This window comes from Heptranchias perlo, chromosome 1, assembly GCF_035084215.1.
Source record: "Heptranchias perlo isolate sHepPer1 chromosome 1, sHepPer1.hap1, whole genome shotgun sequence".
Lineage (NCBI taxonomy): Eukaryota > Metazoa > Chordata > Chondrichthyes > Hexanchiformes > Hexanchidae > Heptranchias > Heptranchias perlo.
Genome location: NC_090325.1, coordinates 74,283,625 through 74,306,373, shown reverse-complemented (window position 1 = coordinate 74,306,373; position 22,749 = coordinate 74,283,625). Strand labels below are relative to the sequence as shown.

The 22,749-nt window shown below is 44.4% G+C and overlaps 1 protein-coding gene across 4 annotated transcripts in view; it reads left to right on the top strand.

Annotated features, from left to right (window-relative positions):
* fat1a (FAT atypical cadherin 1a) overlaps nt 1-22,749 on the top strand; it is a 177,771-nt gene that overhangs the window by 83,090 nt on the left and 71,932 nt on the right. For all 4 annotated transcript variants that reach the window (XM_067986812.1, XM_067986807.1, XM_067986800.1 and 1 more), the window contains exon 3: nt 5,443-5,504. In XM_067986812.1, coding sequence (XP_067842913.1) covers nt 5,443-5,504 — 62 coding nt within the window. The remainder of the gene's footprint in view (nt 1-5,442; nt 5,505-22,749) is intronic.

The window sequence follows — 22,749 nt, the reverse complement described above, 5'->3', positions numbered from 1 at the left end:
CTTAGATCAAAGACTGGGTGGACAGAATTATGAAGAGGAATGGGCTCCTAATTGTAAAATCCTATAAAAGCAATAGGTCAAGGTGGACAAAACAAATAAATTATCCTCTGTAATTAGGATTGGCTGTTTCCTGGACAAAATGAATGGGGTAACACTTCCTTTATTTTGTGTTGGATAAAAGCCTGCTCTAACATGTGATTGATTTCCTCACAGAGTGCACTAAGTTATTTTAATTTTAAAAAAGCTGTAATTGCTTATTCATTTGTTGTAAACACTTTAATCCTACTTTATAACAAACAAAATTGTGTTACAGATGAGAGTCTTTATTTTCTGAATTGTGGCTAAAGTAGTGAGTATCTATAGAGAGAACTACAGATACTCTCCCTTTCCTCATATCACTTCAGATCTGACCAGGATAAGGAGAGAGAAAATAAGTTTTAAAAAAAAAGTCATGCCACTAAAAGTTATGACTTATATTTGAGCAGCAATAAATAAAATCGGCGTGGTGTTATAGCTGAAGTCATGTATAACTAGAATGGCTACAGGAGTAGTGATTGAAGGAAACAAACTGGGTCTTAATGAAGATTGGCTTATATGATGAATTTACCAATATCAGATTTGCATATCTGTGAATCTGACAATTTGCAATGTTAAAGGATTGCCACTTTATTGCTTAGTATAAGATGTCCTTTATGTTAAGATAAAGTAATTCCAGATGGTTAATTTATTTGTTTTTCCCATCGGTATTGCTTTGCTAATCTAGCCAATTTTTTTGCTGCTACAGTATTGAGTAATTTACTAGTCTGGGCTTCTGTTTTATACATGTTGTTGTGCTGATGGGCAAATCCCAGTCTAACAGACGGCCATAATAATACACAAAATTATTTCTGCCTCAGGCAGATAGTATTGAAGTCTTATGTAAATAAATGGTTGATTGATTATCCACAAAACTAATTGCAGACAGCTGTAGATGCGGGAGTTTATTGGATTCAGCACCTATTTATATAACTATGATTCTTACACATGGACCCAGTCGCAAGAATATTCCATTTTTACATTTCCTCACCTTCATTGACGTTTTTATAGCTGGATATATTGCATTGGTGTGGGTTACGTTTACTCTACGTACCATCTTGTTTGAGATGTTCTGTCATTTAAGGTTTAATTGCTACAAACATCCTATGAACAACTTTGGTCTATTTTATGCCTTAACCCAAGTTATAAAGAACTGTAAATTGTTGATATTAAAATTTTACTGTTAACAGTTTGTCAAATTTAGACCTTTATACATAATACCTTTATAATATTGATATCTGGGTTTAGGAATATCTACATGGAAGATGTTTCAATTGTAGGATCTGTTGACATGTCTTGAGACACAACTTTGAATTCCCTCTGATAGCATAGCAGAATTTATGGAGTACTGTCAGTGAAGATTCGATTGGGTATATTTTGTAATTCAAGGTTTATTTGTGATCTCAGTATCATATTTTCAGTTTGTTTATGAAAAGATCATTTAACTTAAAGCTTCTTTTGATAGCATATGTAGAGTTCACCATTTGCCACAAAGACAAAACCATAAATATTTAATGATTCTACGGATGGTTGACCTTTAGCAAGTATTTTATGTGCACCAAGATAACATTACAGGCATTGCTCATACAAGTCTAGAAATTTACCAATAACTTCTAGGCTGCAGTCTTGCAGAGTTCTACCTAAGAGAGTCAGATCCAATAGCCTATCAAACTTTCTTGTATAAACATAAGACAAAAAATCAAGAATGACGAAAGGTCAAATGGGCATCGAAGTTCATCCCTCTAGTATCCTACCTCACCCAGCCTAGAATTCCACTTCACCCAGCTTAGAATCCAACTGCAATTTAAGTGTTCCCAAATATTTTGACTCTTAATTTACCTGGTAGATTATTCCTTTGAGTAAGTAACTTTTATTTTTAATGTCTGTTTTAAATTTATTTTTTAACTAATATAAATTTATTTCTTCTGGTACTACTACTCTGACTTATCTAAGCAATATTCTGGATTCAGCTTATTTATGTCACCTAATGGTACTTTATATACCTCGATGATGTTCCCTCGTAATCTTCTCTTTAGACTATGGAAATTAAGCGGGATAAATTTTAACTTGGGCCGCCTGGCATAAATGGGACAGTAGTGGCTGAAAATGGTGGATGCGGGTTCTCTAGCTGCCTCCACCCTCAAAGGGGCCTTCTGCTGGGTGGTTGGATTGCTCACCTGTTTTGGGCGGTAGGGCCTTTTAATATGCATATTGAGGCTCTAAGACGTACATAGGACTCTGATTGCAATTTTGACGGACAACGGGGTGCAATGTGCTCCGTGAATGCTCTGCCCAGTTGTACCGGGTGACACAGCAGAAAAGGCACCAAATAGGTAAGTTTAAAATTAATTTTTTGGGGGATCAGGAGTGTTTCTCCGGGCTCCACAAGAATAATGTGAGCCGCTGCCCCCCGCGCACTCCCCCCATCGAAATGACCCAGGTCTCCTGCCGCACTCCACCAGTCGGCGATCCACCCAAAAGTTAAAGTCTACCCAGCTTCTCTTATCTTTCCTTATAGCTCATCCTTAAGGCTCGGCATCATTCTTTGCTCTTCTTTGCACCCTCTTCAATGTATGTCCCATTTGAAGCGCAGTGACCAAAGTTGTACATAGCACTCTAAGTGTGCTCTGCCAATGCGTTATAAATCTTAGCATAACATCTGTAGACTTTTACTCCACTGTTCTTGTTATGTACCCAAACGTTCTGTTTGGTTCATTTTAATTGTTACCCCACATCATTTTGACACTGCAAGTGATTAGTCTGCTTTTACTTCCAGATCTCTTTCTGAGTCTCCCTATTCTAATTCTGTTCTTTGTGTACCCATGTCACTCACTTTTTCACCTAATGTGCAATACTTTATATTTGTTAGTATTAAATTTAATTTGCTATTTATCTTTCTAATTTCATAACTTATCTAAATCCTTATGAAAACCATTAATTGCATCAAAATGCCATTTTTCCATTGTTGTCCATACATACATAGTTCAGTGATTACTGCAATTTTAAGTTACATGACAAACCATGGATGAGCAGACATAACAATGGAGGATTACCATTGTACACCCCCTTCTCACCAACCCTTTTGTTCTCCTATCAACCCTGCATTCCTGGAGTTCAGCACCTTTTCTATAGCAGCTTAACTTACGTGTGTGACAGCAAAACTTTCAAAATGCATTGCCTCTAGACTGCTTACATTTTGCTGGCCTGTTTATTTAATGAAATGTTGCCTCTTGGGGAAACTTAGGTTTGAGTTATTTTCAGGGATATGTTTAAGTGAAATTTTTGTGGCTGACTTTGAAAAACCAAACAAATATGTAGACAGTTTTAATCTCCAAAATTGAAGTTGAATATAATGAAAATTTGCTGCCAGACTATAGAATATTCCAAAGCTGAAGATTAAGGTGGGGGGGGGGGTGCAAACGCCTTAATTTAATCCATGAAATGCCAAACAACTGGGGAAGAATTATAATTTTCAATTGATGCTCAATTCCACTAACATTAAATCAGAATATTCATGAATCACTACCATTTTCAGTAATCTTTACAGTAGGACTTAATGACATACTTTTTAATTATGCTGTTAAAAGGGGCAGTTTTTGTTTTTCTGCCATAGGACTGCATCCTGGCTCTACAGCAAGAATTTTCTTCTATAAACTAATCTGTATCACTGCTGTTCCCCAAAATGGGCCTCTTCTGTTCCCAGACTTAAGAATGCCTTATTTAGCTTTGCCTCTGTGGTATGTGAAGCCATAGATTAGTGGTTGCTAACCAATGCCAGTGTCTTTCATTCAGAACTATTACAATGTGCATGAATTTGCAAATAAAGGAACCAAACATATAGTTTAATAGAATTGTATTTGTAACTTTAAACAAGTTACATTTGAAGTATTTAAGTTGATCTTTGCTTGCGACTGATTTTTAAAGGCTAATAAAAGGCTATTGTATTACTTCATTGAAGAGGTGTCACAGAATGAAATATGGTGATCAGATTCTCAATAGACTTGTTGAATTTGTGAATATTTAATCTGATAGTAAAATAGAGTAACTACTAAAATGGAGCCGCGCACAGGAAATGTTTCTGCAGCCATTTTACTTGCTTGTGAAGAAAACTTATGTTCCTATTGTGATGACTGGCTTCGGACAGACCTCGTCCTGTTCATTCCAAGTATGAAATTTGTACACTGATCCATGGTTTTTGGATTTCATGACATGTATGTTTGTACAGCTGATGAAACGGAATACTTGAAGGGCAAAGATTACATTTGAATATTTGTGCTGGTTGCGAACACTCAAATTGCTTAGTTTCTGATGGCAGCTCCACTTCATTGTTTTGGTATGCTTTACTGTTAAAATGTGCTGTCTAAAACATTTAAATGGCAACAAACTAGGAATCTTTCAGTTACATAGATTATGCCCTCAGGTTATTTAGTGTAATAGATTTAAATTTTATTTTTGTTAGTGTGTATGTGTTTAGAGGATGAGTTAATTTACAGTGCTGTTTGGATATTTGTATAAAGTTTGTTATTTGAAAAACATATTTTCTATTTGCACTGAAGGAAACGTTTATTTTGTGAGTTTGCATTTGCTAGGTACTGAGTTTAACATTCGTTTGCTAAGACAATAGGAAATTAATGAATGATAACCTTCGTGAAAATGGCAGACTCCACATAATGTGCGTGTATACATATATATAATATATATATATAGATATAGATATAGATATATATATATATGGAAGTAAAGGAGTTTGTGGATTAGTTGACAAGTCTCAGTAGTACATCAAAAGAAGCTAATTTTAAGAGCTTTACTTGTGAACTGCTCTTCAAAATAGTTTAAAATATTCTGATAAAATACAGCGCTACCTTCTCTTCAGATAACTTAAATAGTGATCCACCAATGATGCCAAACTATTTAATTTTAACAATACTGTCCGCATTGTGCTCCAGGCAGGAAGCCCTGCCTACCAGGAGCGCATATCAGAAACATGGCTGTGCGCTGCTCGTATGATTTTACATTAGCGAAAGTTGGAAAATGTAGGAAATGTTCCATCAGAGTTTGTAACAATTAAGCTGAATGGAAGTCTGAATGGAGTACATCTTGCCTCATATAAAGGTGATTGAGACAACTTGGATCTAATATGTACGTGAAATCAGAATACTCATTAGTTTTAAAAATCCTGAAAATGTTGACTGTCCGGTTTTATTTCTTTTCAGCTATATTTTATTGCTTTCACTCCATATAGAAATTTCTGACACTAAAACTGTCAAATTAATCTTAAACATTAATTGGTACTTATTTATCATACACAATAATGTCTGGATGGGAATCTTTACAGAGATTCTGTAATGGATCTGTTTGGATTTGCAGGGTTGATTACGACAACATCACGAAAACTAGACCGAGAGCAACAGGCAGAGCATATCCTTGAGGTGAGTACAATTTGTTTGCTTTAAAGGTTTTCTCTAAACATAAATTATTGATGTAAATTATTATAGTCTTATATAAATGTAAAATAATTCAGATTAAGCAGAGCAGAAAGTTGAAACATGATGTGTATATATAAGATAAGATTTTGGGATCTTATTTTTGAACACTTTTTTTTATCTTTGGTACATGGGACCCCTTTACTTTACATCCACTCCATTACGTTAGGAGTTGGTGTTTAGCAATTACTCAAGCGGAGGCTGAGAAAAATAGCCGGCTAGCCCACAATAGATTTGTGAAGGGTCCTTAAACATTGCCCCCATTGCTGGGGAGTGGATGTATTACAAAGAAATCCTTGCGTCTTAGTTCACTGCAGCATGTCTATTTCAGTTGGGGCTGCTGAAAATGGCTACAAATAGGGCTTTGAGAAGGACCCCTGTAGGAAATCTTCAAAGCAACTAAAATTTAGAAAGAAAAAGAAATGAAAGGTGTTCTGTGGGTAAATATTTATCAGTGATTAGTGCACTACCAATATAAATCTTTACTCATTCTCACCTTCCCAGTGTATTGATGTTCTTTCATCTCCTCTACTGCTTGACTTAGTGTGAACAGCTAGTCTGATACTTGAAATTATTCACATTATATGCAATTCACATTGCCTATAATAATAACAGTTGGTTGACTGGCCTCATTAATAGTTATAGTTGTGATCAAGATGTAATTGAAATAGTTATATAACCCACATAGAAATTTGTCATAAAAATCACAATTTAACTGTCATCTGGAACTTCTATTTCATATCATGTTCAACAGATACAGATGTTCACTTGTGACTGTTTTAAAATTAAAATTGTGCAAGTGCTGTCACAATATCACTTTTACCTTGATCAGTAATTTCTTAATTCATGTCTTAACACATTATTTAGAACTGGGACATTCAGAAATATTCACTGCAGCATTCTGGTGTGATGCAACAAGGGTGAAAGAAAGGTAGTGATTGATCATTTAGCAGTCAACAGCAATCTTTTGTGAAAAGTGAGATATGATTTGTTATGTTTATACATAGCTCTGGTTCCATAATCTGTATTTTGCTACATTAAGAGCTTGTCCAAACATCATTAGCAATCTAAACTAGGTTTAAAGTTATTCTTTCTACATAATGCAACATAATATACAGAGGGGGGGGTTAAATTGGACCATGTAGCGCCCAATTTTTTAGGCGTGACATGGGCACCTGAGACTCTAAAATGGGGTCTGAGATGTGCGTGCACACTTCCGATGAGAAGTGTGCAGAACACCATCTTGGTAAAGGGGTTTGCACGTGCGGGCCAAACGACTGCCGGCAGCATGTAGAGTAGGTGATGCAAATCAGTGCGCAATGCTGATTAGAAGCAATCAATGAAATTTTGGAACTCCAAACTCCAACCTCACACAGCTGAACACGACGTTAAATGGCATAAAGGACCCTCCACCAGTGCTATTTAAAGGGATCATGAGGTACTTACAGGTTAATTGCTGGATTATTTCTTCTGGCTGCTGGTGCAATTGGATGCATTTTTGGAGGTTTCCTATACCTGGCTAAAGTTTAAGTGAGTGGTCTTGCAGTACTTTTTGTGTCATTTAAAATACTGTGCTGAAAGAAGTTGCTCCCAGACATGGGTAGCCTGTTGGAGTTCTTCTGGGAATTGAACATGTCTGGGAGAATGGGAGAAGAGGCCACACAGAGCAGGACAAACTGATAGAAGAGGGAGGAGGAGGAGCAGGGCACTCAGCAGGAGGCCATATCTGTGGAAGATCTTCAGGGAGCAATTCTTATACCTCAACTTCAGCAACACCCAGTGCATCAGACATCTTCGGTTCACAAAAGAGGTCATGACTGAGATTTGTCAACTGCTGCAGCTACAACTGCAGCCCCAAAGCAGGGCAATGGCAGCATTGTTTGTGGCTATCAAGGTAACCATGGCGCTTAATTTTTATGCCTCTGGCTCCTTTCAGGCTGCAGCTGGAGATATAAGCAACATCTCGCTCTTTGCAGTGCGCTGCTCTATAGGGGAGGTCACTGAGGCTCGCTATACAGTGAGAAATACATTCATCTCATTCCCTCTTGCCAGAGACAGGAGGAGCGAGCACAGGTTTTGTATGGAATGCAGGCTTCCCCATGGTGCAGGGTGCCATTGACTGCATGCACATTGCCTTGCGTGCTCCTCATCTGAAGATGGCCATATTTATCAACGGAAAAAGATACCACTCTCTCAATGTGCAGTTGGTGTGTGACCACAGGCAGTGCATCATGCAGGTAAATGCCCGCTATCCTGGCAGCGATCATGATTCTTTCATTCTGCGGCAGTCCTCTGTTCCACCTGTATTTCAACCAGCACGGCAAGTCAAAGACTGGCAACTGGGCAACAAGAGTTATCCCCTCATATCATGGCTCACGAATCTGTTAAGAAACCCATGCACATGTGCACAGCAGGCCTACAATGAGAACCATGCTGCTGCAAGGAGCATACCATTGGCATCCTCAAGTTACGCTTCCGCTGCCTGGACCCCTCTTGAGGAGCATTGCAGTATTCAGCTGAGCGGGTATCAAGATTTGTGGTAGTATACTGCAAGCTGCACAACCTCGCCACCATGAGGTAACAGGCCTTGTCAGGCAAGTGGCGGAGGAGGAGGAGGCAGTGGATGAAGAGGAAGGGAGGCTACAACTTAAACAGGCCCATTTCTGCCAGGGCTCTTCATGATCAAATTATTAATGAGCAATACCAGTAACCTCGACTATACCTCCCCATTCACCAACAGTCCTACTACACTCCTTACCTTTCCTCTCTCACTGACCAGCACATCGTCCTCTTTATGATTACACATTAGTTCCTCCTTCAGCTCGCCGCAGAAATAAAAACCACCACAAAATGCAAATTCAAATCCACATTTATAAATTCACTCATTACATAATGCAAACAAAATGAAACTATTCACCCTTGTGCATTCCCCTAGTACCTTTACCTTTCCTAGCGCTCCTACGATGTGCTTCCCCAGTGGCTGGAGCATGGGTGTTGGAAGGCTGCTGACCTTCAATTGAGGAGACTTCAGATGGCCTTGGAGGACAACCTCGAGCAGTTCTGGGCCGAGAAGGCCTGGTTTCAGACTTCACCATCTGTCTGGGCTGGTTCACTGACAGGCAACAGCAAGGAGTGGCAGGGGTGGGAGCAGGAATGCCATCATCTTGAGAGAGGACAGCGGGTTCCTGGTCCATGGAGGCACTACCCCTCCCCCGGGGCATTGCATCAGCAATCCTGGTGATCTGCCGAAGAACAGATTGCTGGACTGCTATGATGCCCTGGAAGCCCCTTTCAATAGTGGCACCCAGAGCCACGATGGCAACAGTCTGAGCTTCCAAGGCAATAGTCAGTCCTTTGATGGAAGCTGTGAAATCAGTCATCAGGCACTTGTGGGAAAAGATGGGCTTCTAGCTCTACGCAAAGCCCTGTGCCAAGTTGAAGCTGGATCCTCCATGCCCCTTGACGCTGTGCGCAGGCTTTCTTGCAGGTTTTCCAGTGCATCAAGCATTTGGTTGTGTATGCTCATCAGCCGCCTTCTGTAGCCTGGGCCATCGAAGCCCTTATCTGAATCCTTTGCAGCAGATCTAGTGTGCGATCTCTCCCTCCAGCAAGCTGGCACCTGCGGTATCCTTTCCCCCCTCCTTGGCTCCTGCGCACCTGTGCCCAGTGTCTCTCTACGTGCGGATCCCTCCTCTAACCTGGCCTCTAAAGTACACGCAGTGTCAGTCTCTGAGCTGGTGGCTGCGAGTGTAAGATCGAGTAATGGTGTCGCTCCATCATCACTGCCTTCTTGACTGGGAAGGTTGGAGTTCTTTGGTATCTGAAATGAAAAAGGTACAGGGGTTGGGTTGTGGTGAGGGGAGAGGAGAAAGTAAGAAGTGCGTGCTTACACCATCTGCAGCTTGTGAGTCAGAAAAGATTGTGGGATGAAGGAGAAGTGGAAAGAGAGGAGGATTAGCTATGCAGAGACCCTCTTATCGATCCCTCCAGCGCTGCCCAGGGCCATGGCCTCAGCGATACTCTTTCCCATGATGGCCAGCACGGTCTCCTCCAAAGAAGTTAAAATGTTTAGGCACGCAGTGAGTGTCCTGCAAGATGTCTGAGTGATGTAGCTGTCATGGTTGAATAGCTGTGAGTTGTGGGTGTGAAACTTGCAACAGTGCTAAATGTGTGAGGTTGATGCAAAGCATATGAATTAAAGGGTTGAGTATTGATTGATAGAGATTGTTGGTAGGTGGGTGATGGGGAGGTGTAGTGAACTGAGCAGTGGATGAGACTAGTGGTGCAGTTGGTAGGATATGCCATTTGAAGATTGAACTCACTCACCTTGATAACTCGTGTCATATCATTGACCTTTTTCCTGCACAACATCCACGTTCTTGCAGCTATGTTCCTGGCATTGGCCTCCGACATTACTTCCTCCTGAGCATATGTCTGATGGGCCTCCTGCCCCTGTGTGGATACAGGCTGTCCTTCCTTCTTTCCACCTCTTGCACCAAGGTCTCCATTGCATTATCAGAAAACCTTGGTGTACGTTCCCTCACAGGTTGAGCCATCTTCACAAAAACGTCTTCCAAAACAATCCACTTCCTGACACCAATTCCATCAGCCACACTGCACCCCCCCTTTAAGAGGTGCAAGCTGCCTTTAAGTAGCACTAGTCACTTGCGATATCGGAACCCCTGCTGATGCGTGCAGCCAATAAACACCGCAGGTAGTGCTGGCTGCATGCAGCAATCATTAAAACTGCCTGCATCGTAGTGAATGGGCGCGGGTTAATCACGTACCGTGATCCCCACGTCCGTTTTCGGGGATTATCCAATTTAACCCCCAGAGTGTTATGGACATATTGCATTCCATTTCCAAACAATATAGACTTCTTATGGATATGGGCAAGAATTTTAACTGGTGCCCTTCAGATACTGCATTCTACATTTGTTTCTGTAATTACCACATATTTTATAGTGTGGTCCATCGTGTCAGTTAATCTGATTTTTTTTCAATTAATGTCCTGTGCATTATGAAATATTTTCTTAATGAAAACAATTGGATAAAAGCAAAGATTTGCTCATCTTGCCATGTTTCTATTAAAGAAATTCTCTGTGATATAGCTATTGCTACTATCATATTAAGAACATAGCTTCATTTCATTTTCAGGCTATTCCAAAATACATTTTGCAGTTGCTGGAATATAGAGAGTGGCATTAAAAATATCAGTGATTGCAAAGGGAGCCTTCAGTTTGAGGATTTCATAAAATCATGCTGCCGTTGATGACAGCGGCCTTGAAATTTGATGGTGCCACGCTGTTATTCAAGCAAAAACGGGTGCCTAAGCATCCAATATGACGTGCGGGGGGTGGGGTGTACACATCCTCATTATGTGCTGGGTGTGTGCCACCCGCCATATTGGTAAAAGCAGAAAAAGAGGCATCCAGGTCCCGTACCTGAAACAAAAATTAGGCCCTTTGCAAAATTGGGCTGCCCTGAATGTAGCCAGTGCGGTCTACTTGCGGCCTAACCAGCGGTCCTTAAAGGAACCACTGGAGGCTGCCACCAAAAAGGTACGCTTTTTTAAAAAAAAAACTTTCCTGAATGTGGACCTGGAAGGAGCAGAAGTGCTCCTCCCAGGTCCACCGCAGTGCCGAAGACCATTGACTGCTCCCTCCCGTTTGCTTCCCCCCTTTCTCCCAATCACCCAGTAGGCCTGAAGCCCAATATTGGTTGTGCTTCAGGCCTACCCATTCCGGCGCTGGGATCATTTCCTGCGCCCAGTTCATGCTGGCAAGCCAGCGTGAAACAATTTCTAGGTTATTGTATGAATGCACTGCATGGTGTGGTACTAAACCATATAGACCAGAAAGACCTAGGTTATATTCCTGGTCTGCGTTGAGTTATCTCATTTCAACAAAGATACAATTTGGGCTCAGCAATCCTGCACTAGGGAGAGGGGAAAATCAGTTAGTGTTTCCACTCCTGATCGCTATCCAGTGGTTCTTGTTGCAAGTTACTTTTGTGTGGTCATTGGGTGAGGGCAAGATTGGAGTCAGCTGTGATGCCTTTCATGAGAAAATAGCCTAATGGTACTTGTTACCTAGGCCTCACACATGAAGATTAGGCACATGAACAAGGCAAACAAGGGCTGCAGGCAGGGATGAAAGTGTACCACAGCAAGAGCTCCTGGATAAAATAGGTGCGAAGGGGGAAAATGATGGAAGGGAAGAAGAAATTTACATTTAGGTTTTCAAAATCACAATTTTAAAAGCATGAGTGATTTTGGTCACCTGAATGTCTTACAGTGGCTGCTCCACTGACTATACTGAGTGGGAATGGTTCTGGAGCATAGATTAAGCTCCGAGATATTTTTGATTAACATTCTCAGCTTACCTAGATGTGAGAGTTGGACCGTTGATGGGGAAACCACACACATGAATCCATTTTAAAATATTTCTCTCTGAGAAAAATAATGATTGTTTATTATCACTGAGTGGAACTTGTTTAAATTGCAGAAAAAAATTGAAAGTAGATATGATCCAGTTCTTTAAAATACTGGGAGATACATAATCTTGACATATACAGGCTATTTAACTTAGACTGAGAGTGTAAAACTAGAGGATACAAATGAACAAGCCTCAATTGAGGCTAGAGTTTAAAGAAAACACCCCCTCAGAGTTGTGGATGTGTGGAACAGATTGCCAGCAAAAGCAGTTAATGCTATGTCAATTAATTCCAGAAAAAGGTGGATAAACATCTGGTCAGCAACGGGATTGACAGCTATAGGGAAAAGTATAGACAGAGATAATCAAACACTCCACAGGACACAGTGGTTCCTTTGCTCCTGGGATCATATAGTTGTCATCTGTGAAAAGCAACTGGCGAGCTTTGAAAAGTGAAAACGTGAAGGTTAATAGGTAGTCTGGAATTTTACTTGATTGTTTTTGGAGAAAATTTTGCAGAGCTTTCAGGTGAATAAAATGGATGGAGTCCAATTTATAGTCTATTGAAGAAGTGGGTTGATGTCCAATGGCCTATCCTTCTTTCATGCTTTATTTTTGTTTTTGGGGGAGATTTTCAGGCTGCCTGCCAGGCAGAAATGGGGGTGGTAGCGCCCCAAAAATGGTGGGATGTGACTTACTGTCCCGTTCAAACTGACAATGCGGCCGATGTGTTGGGGTATGACCGATCATCCCGTTTCTGATGACAGTGTAGCCGATGCTATTTTACCAAGGGCCTACCACTGGGCGGCTGGAGCGCCCACCGGAGTCAAGCGGTAGGCCCTTTAAATATGCAAATCAGGGTCCTAGACCATACCTAGGGCCCCTATTGTCATTTTAGGACTCAACTGGCCATGCATGCTCCATCCAGCTTCAGCTGGCGGTCCAGCTGAAGAGAAGCCCAGGAGGTAAGTTTTAACTTTTTTTAATGGGGCCAGGAGTGCTCTTCTGGGCTCCACAAAAACAATCTGGGTCACTGTGCACCGGGTTCTTTCCCCACCAAGAATGGATCCCGCCCCCCCCCCCCTCTTCCTACCTGATACTGTGTCGGCCCGGAACCAGTGGCTGCCCTGGCGCGACTGTTTTCTGCCCACAGTACAATCCGCTGGGTGGACACCCAAAATCTGCCCCCCTTGTGTTTTTGTTTATCAGGGACATACTAGGATAAGACTGTTGCAGAACTGTTAATAAAATGTGTTTCTTTAAGAGGTAGCTATTACCTGGAATGGGAGAAGCTACTTCTGTTTTGTCATGGTAAATGTTTGCCTTGTTCTACTGCTGTTGTTGGTTGAGAGGGCTAATATTATTTTATTTAAAAGGATCACTTCATGCAGCAAGCAATTCTATTATTGTTGAGTACCAGAGTGCATTACTGTGTTTTGGGTAATTTTACAATTGATGTATTTCTTAAGCGTCTTAAGTTTGGTTTGGCTGCTTTGATTCTTCAGACGAACATTTAGAACATTGAGAGGAAACCTGTTAGCTCTGTGCACCATTGTATTCTCCTAATTATCCGTTTGATATCTAAGGGAGTGAATTCAGGGCATCGTATGAAATGTACATGATCAGACAGCAAATTAATTTACCTATATAGAGCTTGTTTTCTTTGGCTTTAAATGACCAAGCTTCCATGTATGAGTAGTAATTAAGGTCATTCATTACTCCACAAGAGTACAAATATTCCACTACTGGGAGTGATAGATCAGAGTATTGCTTTCAGGTCTTTTTCCTTTGGAATGTGTACTTTAGACAGGTATTCAAAAAATCTGTTTCTTGATGGATGACATTTTATTAAATGCTAAGGTGTTTTAAATGTTTTAAGGCTAGTCAAAATGAAGGGACTTTGGGCAGACAAATGAAGACATTTTTGGACAGGAGAGGTATTTTTCTTTCTTAAAATTTTTACTGTGTCTCAAGAATTCATTAGACTGTCAGTTTAGACCCATTTCGGTCTAGGGTTGTTAACAAAATAAAGCTGAGTAAATCCCTTCTGCCAACTACTAGTATGCACGTAATATATACGTACACGATTTGTCTTTTAAGATTTGCTACCATTTTACTGCCGATTTTATCATGACTACATTACCTGTCCTCCTTTCTGATGCGACAGCCTAGGCTAGTGACTTATCCATGGGATTTTAAAACTCATACTCATCCTAGAGTGTTGATAAAGCCATTGACTGTGCCTTTGGCTTAGAGAGAAATTATGGGCTAGAAATTGGATCACACTGCACCTGTTTTACAGGTGTAAAATGGGCGCCTAAGGGTCCAATATGGCAGCGGCCATGTACACGCTCATTCCGTGCTGCAAGTGTGCCACCCGCCATATTGAATCAGGCTGCTCAGTAGGCGTCCAAGGTGCACGCTTGAAACTGTCGTTGGGGCCTGTGGCATATGCAAATCGGGGACCTAACGCCTGTTTCAAGCCCCTTTGAAAAATTGGTTTGCGACTGGCCACAGCTTGTGCCATGCATGCCGTGGTCAGCTTTTTCAGGCACTCTGCAGCCAAACCAGCGGTCCTGGGAGCCTATACCTCATTTAACTAGAATCAGCGAGCTGCAGGCATCATGATGGAGCTCGCCGGATTCGGACTGAAGCAATATCAGCTAGCCTAGAGGCCACCTGGCCGGTAGCGAGGTAAGTCCGGGGAAAGGTGTGGGGGAGGGTTGACCCCAGAAAAATAATTTAAAATTTTCCTTTTTGGGGCCTATTCAGCTGTACAGTCTGTAAAACTGTAGCCATGGGACCCCGATTTGCATATTGAATGGGCCTCCTGCCTGACACAGATGGGTGCCCCGGCCACCCAGCGATCAGCCCCATTCCATTGGCACTGGTTCTAACTCCTCTACCGCCCTGTTTACGCCAGGCGGCCCAAGTTAAAATTTACCCCTGTGGCTCGTTTCATTAGAAAGAGGAGATCTCCTAGAAATGTTTAAAAATTCTGAGGAGTTTTGAGAAATTAAATGTCACTCCGCTTTTTAAGAAAGGAGAGAAAGAGAGAGAAACCAGGGAATTATAGACCAGTTAGCCTAACATCTGTTGTGGGGAAAATGCTGGAGTCTATAATTAAGGATAGGGTGACTGAACACCTCGAGAATTTTCAGTTAATCAGAAAGAGCCAGCATGGATTTGTGAAAGGTAGGTTGTGCCTGACAAACCTGATCGAATTTTTTGAAGAGATGACTAAAGTAGTGGACAGGGGAATGTCAATGGATGTTATTTATATGGACTTCCAGAAGGCATTTGATAAGATCCCACATTAGAGACTGTTAGCTAAGTTAGAAGCCCATGGAATCGAGGGAAAAGTACGGACTTGGTTAGGAAATTGGCTGAGCGAAAGGCGACAGAAAGTAGGGATAATGGGTAGGTACTCACATTGGCAGGATGTGACTAGTGGAGTCCCGCAGGGATCTGTCTTGGGGCCTCAATTATTCACAATATTTATTAACGACTTAGATGAAGGCATAGAAAGTCTCATATCTAAGTTTGCCGATGACACAAAGATTGGTGGCATTGTAAGCAGTGTAGATGAAAACATAAAATTACAAAGGGATATTGATAGATTAGGTGAATGGGCACAACTGTGGCAAATGGAATTCAATTTTATCAAATGTGAGGTCATCCACTTTGGATCAAAAAAGGATAGAACAGGGTACTTTCTAAATGGTGAAAAGTTAAAAACAGTGGATGTCCAAAGGGACTTAGGGGTTCAGGTACATAAATCATTGAAGTGTCATGAACAGGTGCAGAAAATAATCACTAAGGCTAATGGAATGCTGGCCTTTATATCTAGAGGACAGAGTACAAGGGGGCAGAAGTTATGCTGCAGCTATACAAAACCCTGGTTAGACCGCACCTGGAGTACTGTGAGCAGTTCTGGGCACCGCACCTTCGGAAGGACATATTGGCCTTGGAGGGAGTGCAGCGTAGGTTTGCTAGATTGATACCCGGACTTCAAGGGTTAAGTTATGAGGAGAGATTACACAAATTGGGGTTGTATTCTCTGGAGTTTTGAAGGTTATGGGGTGATCTGATCGAAGTTTATAAGATATTAAGGGGACCAGATAGGGTGGATAGAGAGAAACTATTTCCGCTGGTTGGGGATTTTAGGAGTAGGGGACACAGTCTAAAAATTAGAGCCAGACCTTTTAGGAGTGAGATTAGAAAACATTTCTACACACAAAGGGTGGTAGAAGTTTGGAACTCTCTTCCGCAAACGGCAATTGATACTAGCTCAGTTGCTAAATTTAAATGTGAGATAGATAGCATTTTGGCAACCAAAGGTATTAAGGGATATGGGCCAAAGGCGGGTATATGGAGTTAGATCACAGATCAGCCATGATCTTATCAAATGGCGGAGCAGGCACGAGGAGCTGAATGGCCTACTCCTGTTCCTACGTTCCTATGTTCCTAAATCAGGAGAAAGCATTTCCACTGGTTGGTAACTCGAGACATAAGTTAAGATTGCCACCAAAAGAATGAGGGAAATCCAGTCCCAAGTCATTTTATCTCTCTGCTATGTGTTTTGGTATGTGGTGATAAAATGACCAGTAGCTTTTCATATATCTTCACAAAAGCAAAATGTTTTTTTTCAAAGTAGGGGTACAATAGCATTTCTTGTTCTTACACCAAGTTTAATTATTTACATTAATTGTGGGGAAGTTACTTGAATCTATCATCAAAGAAAATCAGCTTGGATTTGTGAATGTTAAGTCATGTCTGACTAATCTGGTTGAATTTTTTGAGGAGGTCACTAGCATAGCGGGTAGGAGAGCGTCTATGGATGTTACCTATATGGACTTGAAGAAGACATTTGATAATGTTCCACAAGAGATTATTAGCAAAAATGAGACCGCGCCGAATTGGAGGTAACCTTGTGACATAGGTCAGTAATTGGTGGAGAGGTAGGAGACAGAGAGTAGAGATAAAGGGCCCAATTTTAGCAGGGCTGCGGGTTCTCGGCGGATGGGCAAGCGCGCCCGGTGAAATTAGTGGGTTTCCCGCGCGATCGTAGCAGGCAAACCACTAATTGGATCCACTTACCTGCTCCTCCGGGTTCCCCGCTGCTGATCTGCGCGTCGGGCGAGCTGCACATGTGCAGTAAGATCTGTCAGCTGGAGGCGCTCTATTTAAAGGGGCAGTCCTCCACTGACACATGCTGCAACCAATAGCAAAGTTGACTGCATGGAGCAGCCCAGGGAGAAGGCTGCTCCCAGTTTAATGATGCCTCACCCCAGGTATCAATACATGGGGTGAGGAGGAGGGGGAGGACAGAGATCTTCCACCCGGCGGGCGGGAGGAAGCGGCCAGCTTCCGCCACCAGGAAGGCCTGGCTCGAGGTGGCATATCGCCCACCTGCACACAGTGCAGGAGGCGGTCCAATGACCTCAGTAGGTCAGCCACAGTGAGTACACGTAGTCCTTCCCCTACACTCCGTCTGCCACATTACTGCCCCCACCCCACATCTCCTTCGGCACTGCCAACACTACTCTGGCACATCACCCCTCATACCCACTCAAACCCCGCAGACCTACACCTGCCAGATGGGTGCTAAGTTGACATCCTCGGAGGACGAGCAGCATGACCAGCCTCAGCAGCCTCGCAGTCCACGCCGTCCGCCTCAGAGACATGCATCCCCACAACACGGTGCTGTGGCACATCCACCTGCACAGCAGGATGGAGGGCATCCGCAGAGAGAGATGCGTCGCAGGAGGCACTACCCTCCGCACAGGGTCTACAGACCGAGGCTCAGCTTCATGGACCTCTCTGAGCAGCAGTGCATATGTAGGCTCAGAGTCACTCGCCAGGTAGTCGCCGACATCTGCAGCCTCCTTAATGACGAGCTGCTCCCGGATGGACCAAGCAGCATCTTCTTACTCGTCGCCGTCAAAGTCACCACTGCCCTCAACTTCTTCACCTCTGGATCCTTCCAGGGTGCCACGGGGGACATCACCGGGGTCTGTCAGTCGTCTGCACACGAGTGCATAAGGCAGGTCACCGATGGGTTGTTCCGCAGGGCCTCGACCTACATCAACTTCGCCATGGATGAGCGCAGCCAGACGGAGAGGGCGGTTGGATTCCATTCTGTGGCTGGCTTCCCACGGGTGCAGGGTGTAATCGATTGCACCCACATAGCAATACGGGCACCTCCACATGAGCCAGGGCTGTTCATCAACAGGAAAGGGTATCACTCCATGAACGCCCAGCTCATTTGTGACCACCGCCAGAGATTCCTACACGTGTGCGCCAGATACCCTGGCAGCTGCCACGATGCCTTCGTCCTCAGGGAGTCCACCGTCCCGCCCCTCTTCCACGCACCCAACGCCGGCAACGGCTGGCTCCTCGGCGACAAGGGATATCCCCTGCACACGTGGCTTATGACACCTCTGAGGAACCCCATTACCGAGCCGCAGCGTCGGTGTAATGACAGCCACATTGCTACCAGGTCTACAATTGAGCAGGCTATAGGGCTGCTCAAGACGCGCTTCAGGTGCCTTGATCGTTCCGGGGGAGCGCTCCAATACACGCCACTCCGAGTGGGACGAATTATAATTGTCTGCTGTGCCCTGCATAACATGGCACGACAGAGAGGGGTGCCGCCCGAGGAGGCCCCATGCACACCCGCCACCCACATTGAGGACGACAATGAGGAGGAGGAAGAGGGAGAGGAGGAGGAACGACCCATGGGCCGAACACCGGCTCACCTGCGTGCTCGTCATGCCAGGGAGGCACTCATATGCCAACGGTTCTCCTAGCATCACACTGTATGAGGCGTTCACATGTCATAACGTGCACAGACGAGGGTCCATACAGGCTCCCCCCACAGAAGAGTGGTGCCTTTACACCTGCACCCACTGTATTATGCCCAATGGGTGGGACGGGGTGGTCGTCATCATGATGAGGCGCACGGAAGGGACATATTTCACAAGCCGCAGAATTATGGACAAGAGGTGGCTGCATTGGTGAGAAAAAGTGAGTTTATTTTGTGTTGACATTCAAAGAGTGGAAATTAAAAAAAAACAAATAGACAAACACCCTGGTGCAATCCCTGTGTGCTCACAGAACTTTAGGCTTTCGTTTCCGGGTACCCCTACGTGGTGCTACCCCTGTGGCTCCAGCAGAGGTGGTGGCAGGTTGGCCTGTTCGTGCCCTGACCTGGTAGATGCTTTGGGCCGACGCCCCCTGGGTTTCGGTGCCCGTGAGGGCACCTCCACAGACTGCTCCTCCTGCACCTGTGCAGGGGCAGACTCGGCCACCTGGAGAGGATGGACTATTGCGGGCACTGGTTGAGAGGGGGGCAACGGGTGAGACGTGGGGGCGCCTTGAGTAGCGTCCACACTTCCATTTCCCCGTTCACCATCTTCCCTCTCATGGCCACCAGGGTCTGCTCATGCTCACGTGTGCGCGGTGACTCACCATGTGCAATCCCAACTAACTGAGGGGGGGGACCCACCGAGGTGTGTGTATCTGCGCTGGTGGATGCAAGGCTCATGTGTGACGATGCACCCTCAGAGACGGGCATGTCCTCTGAGGAATCGCCCTCAACCGAAACGTCGATCACAGACGGTCCTGCAAGAGAACAGAGGGCAATATCAGGCATGTGACCAAATGTGGCGGTGCGGCATATGCCATGTGATGCTAAGATCATTCGCGCTCATGAGTCATGAGTGCCAGCTTTCCCTTACCGGCCGTTTCGCCAGAACCAGACTCGCCATCCGCCACCGACAGGCAATGCAGCGTGCGGCTGATCTCCAGTGCCTCGACCTCGGCGTCTGTCAGAGCCACCTCGTGTGGCGGGCCCCCTCCGGTGCGTGCCCTATCGCGTGCGTTCCTGGCCCTCTTCTCCTGTGAGGGCAAAACACAAAAACGTTATTGAGTGATGATTGCAATGTGAGACGCTTCAAGCATTGGTGTGAGTGGGTTGAGCGTGTGCCAGATGGATGGGAGGATGCGTGTGCCACATGGCCATCCCATTGTATGGGCATTGGGGTGTGTAGTAGTGGTCGAGTGGGGACAGGGACGGTGGGTACGTGCAGGCACTGTGAGAATGATAGTTGGGTGGCTGTGAGGATTGGTGCAGGAGCGCTGTGCTGTCAGTGGAGATGGGGTTGTGAGGTGTTTGAGGTGATGTGGAAGACGGAGTGACGCAGAGTGCGTTAGTGTACTCACCTTCCCGGACCTGGTGAGATCATTGAATCTCTTGCGGCACTGCATCCAAGTGCGGGTGGTGTTTCCCCTGCTTGTGACCTCCGCGGCCACCTCCTCCCATGCCCTCTTGGTGGCGCTGGCAGGGCACCTCCTTCCATCCGTGGGGAACAGCGTCTCCCTCCTCATGCGGACCCCGTCCAGCAGCACCTGGGGGGCGTGGTCTGTGAAACGGGGAGCAGCCTTACCCCAGCGCTCCTCCATCCTTCATGGAGTATAGTTTGTGGCTGGAGGGGCTTTGGTGGACTGCCCCTTTAAATAGAGCTCCACCATCGCTCAGACGTCTATTCCTTCATCCAAGTCATTAACAGATATCGCGAAAAGCTGAGGCCTCAGTACAGATCCCTGGGGAATACCACTTGTCACATCCCACCATTCAGAGAACAAACACTTTGGGCTCGATTTTACCACCCGCTATCGGGTGCGTTCTCGGCGGGGGGGCCCCGAAAATCGGGAAATCCAGGAGTGGGACCGGATCCCGCCCACTTCCGGGTTCCCCGCTGACGCGCCGGCATGCGCGCGCAGCCCCCGCTGGTGGGAATCCTGCAGGCAATTAAAGCCAGCGGGATGCCACTTGACAATATTTAGTTAGGTATTTCAGATCATTAACTGACCTGATTAAGGGACCATGTGGGATTTTTGAACAGCATGGGCCCGATTTTACCAGGGGTGCGGGTTGGCAGCGGGTGGTCAGTCGGGCTCGAGGAAAACGCGCCGTGCGAATTGAGTGCGTTGCTCGCGCGATCGCGGCACCCGTAACTGCCGGCTAATTACATCAGTCATCCCGCGATCGCGCGAGCAAATCACTCAATTCGCACGGCGCGTTTTCCTCGAGCCCGACTGACCACCCGCTGCCAACCCGCACACCTGGTAAAATCGGGCCCATGCTGTTCAAAAATCCCACATAGTCCCTTAATCAGGTCAGTTAAAGACCTGAAATACCTAACTAAATATTGTCAAGTGGCATCCCGCTGGCTTTAATTGCCTGCGGGATTCCCACCAGCGGGGGCTGCGCGCGCACACCGGCGCGTCAGCGGGGAACCCGGAAGTGGGCGGGATCGAGGCGGGATCCGGTCCCACTCCTGGATTTCCCGATTTTCGGGGCCCCCCCGCCGAGAACGCACCCGATAGCGGGTGGTAAAATCGAGCCCAAAGTGTTTGTTCTCTGAATGGTGGGATGTGACAAGTGGTATTCCCCAGGGATCTGTACTGAGGCCTCAGCTTTTCGCGATATCTGTTAATGACTTGGATGAAGGAATAGAGAGTCGTACATCCAAGTTTGCAGATTACACTAAGTTAGGAGGCATCGTAAGTTGTGTAGGTGGGAGCAGGATGTTACAAAGGGAGTGGGAAAAACTATGGCAGATGGAATTCAATGTGGGGAAGTGTGAGGTCATCTACTTTGGACCCGAGAACTGTAAATCAAAATATTTTCTTAATAGTGAGACTAGGAGCAAAGAAATTTAGTAGTCCATCTACACAAATCACTGAACGCTAGTGCACAGGTACAAAAAGTTTAATAGAATGTTGGCCGTTATCTCAAGGGGGTTGGAGTACAAAAGTGAGGAAGTGATGCTTCAGTTGTACAGAGCCTTGGTCAGACCCAATCTGGAGTATGCATTCAGTTTTGGGCATTGAACCTCAGGAAAGATATATTGGCCTTGGGAGGCATACGGAACAGATTTACCAGAATGATACTAGGGCTTAAAGGGTTAAATTAGTGGGACAGGTTTAATAAACTTGGGTTGTATTCCCTTGTGTTTAGAAGGTTGAAGGGTGATCTAATTGAAGCATTTACAGTGATAAAAGGATTTGATAGAGTAGATACAGAGAAGTTATTTCCTCGGGTGGGGGAATACAGAACAAGAGTGCATTATGTTAAAATTAGAGTGAGGCCATTTAGGAGTGAAATCAGGCAGCAATTTTTCACGCACAGGGCAGTGGAAATCGAACTCGTTCCACCGATATGTTGTGGATGTTGGGTCAATTGAAATTTTTCAAGACTGAGATTGATATATTTTCTGATGGGTAAAAGGGTATTAAGGGATATGGGAAAAAAATGGGTAAATGGAGTTGAGGTACAGATCAGCCATAATCTAATTGAATGGCAGAACAGGCTTGAGGGGCTGAATGGCCTACTTTTGTTCATATGTTCCTTTTTTCCTACGCACCAATTGATTTGAATGGGTTTCGTAGGTAACTGTGACTAGGTTCAAGTTACAATTGCTGTAAAGGTACCTATTTATCTTTTCAATATATACTGACTGGTTCTTTGTCAAGTTTGTTCTTCTTACCTGGCTACAGATTGTGGATAGTACTTTAATTATCAGCTGCTATTCAGCATGAAGTTGAAATGTTTCCTTTGTGTTTTGAGGTTTGCTTATTCATAAGCTGACAATCCATTTGTTACTTGGGCTGTGTTTTGTCGCGTTTAGCTGTCTTTCTCACTACAATCACTTTTACCTGATAACATAATTTCAAGAAGAAATAGCTTA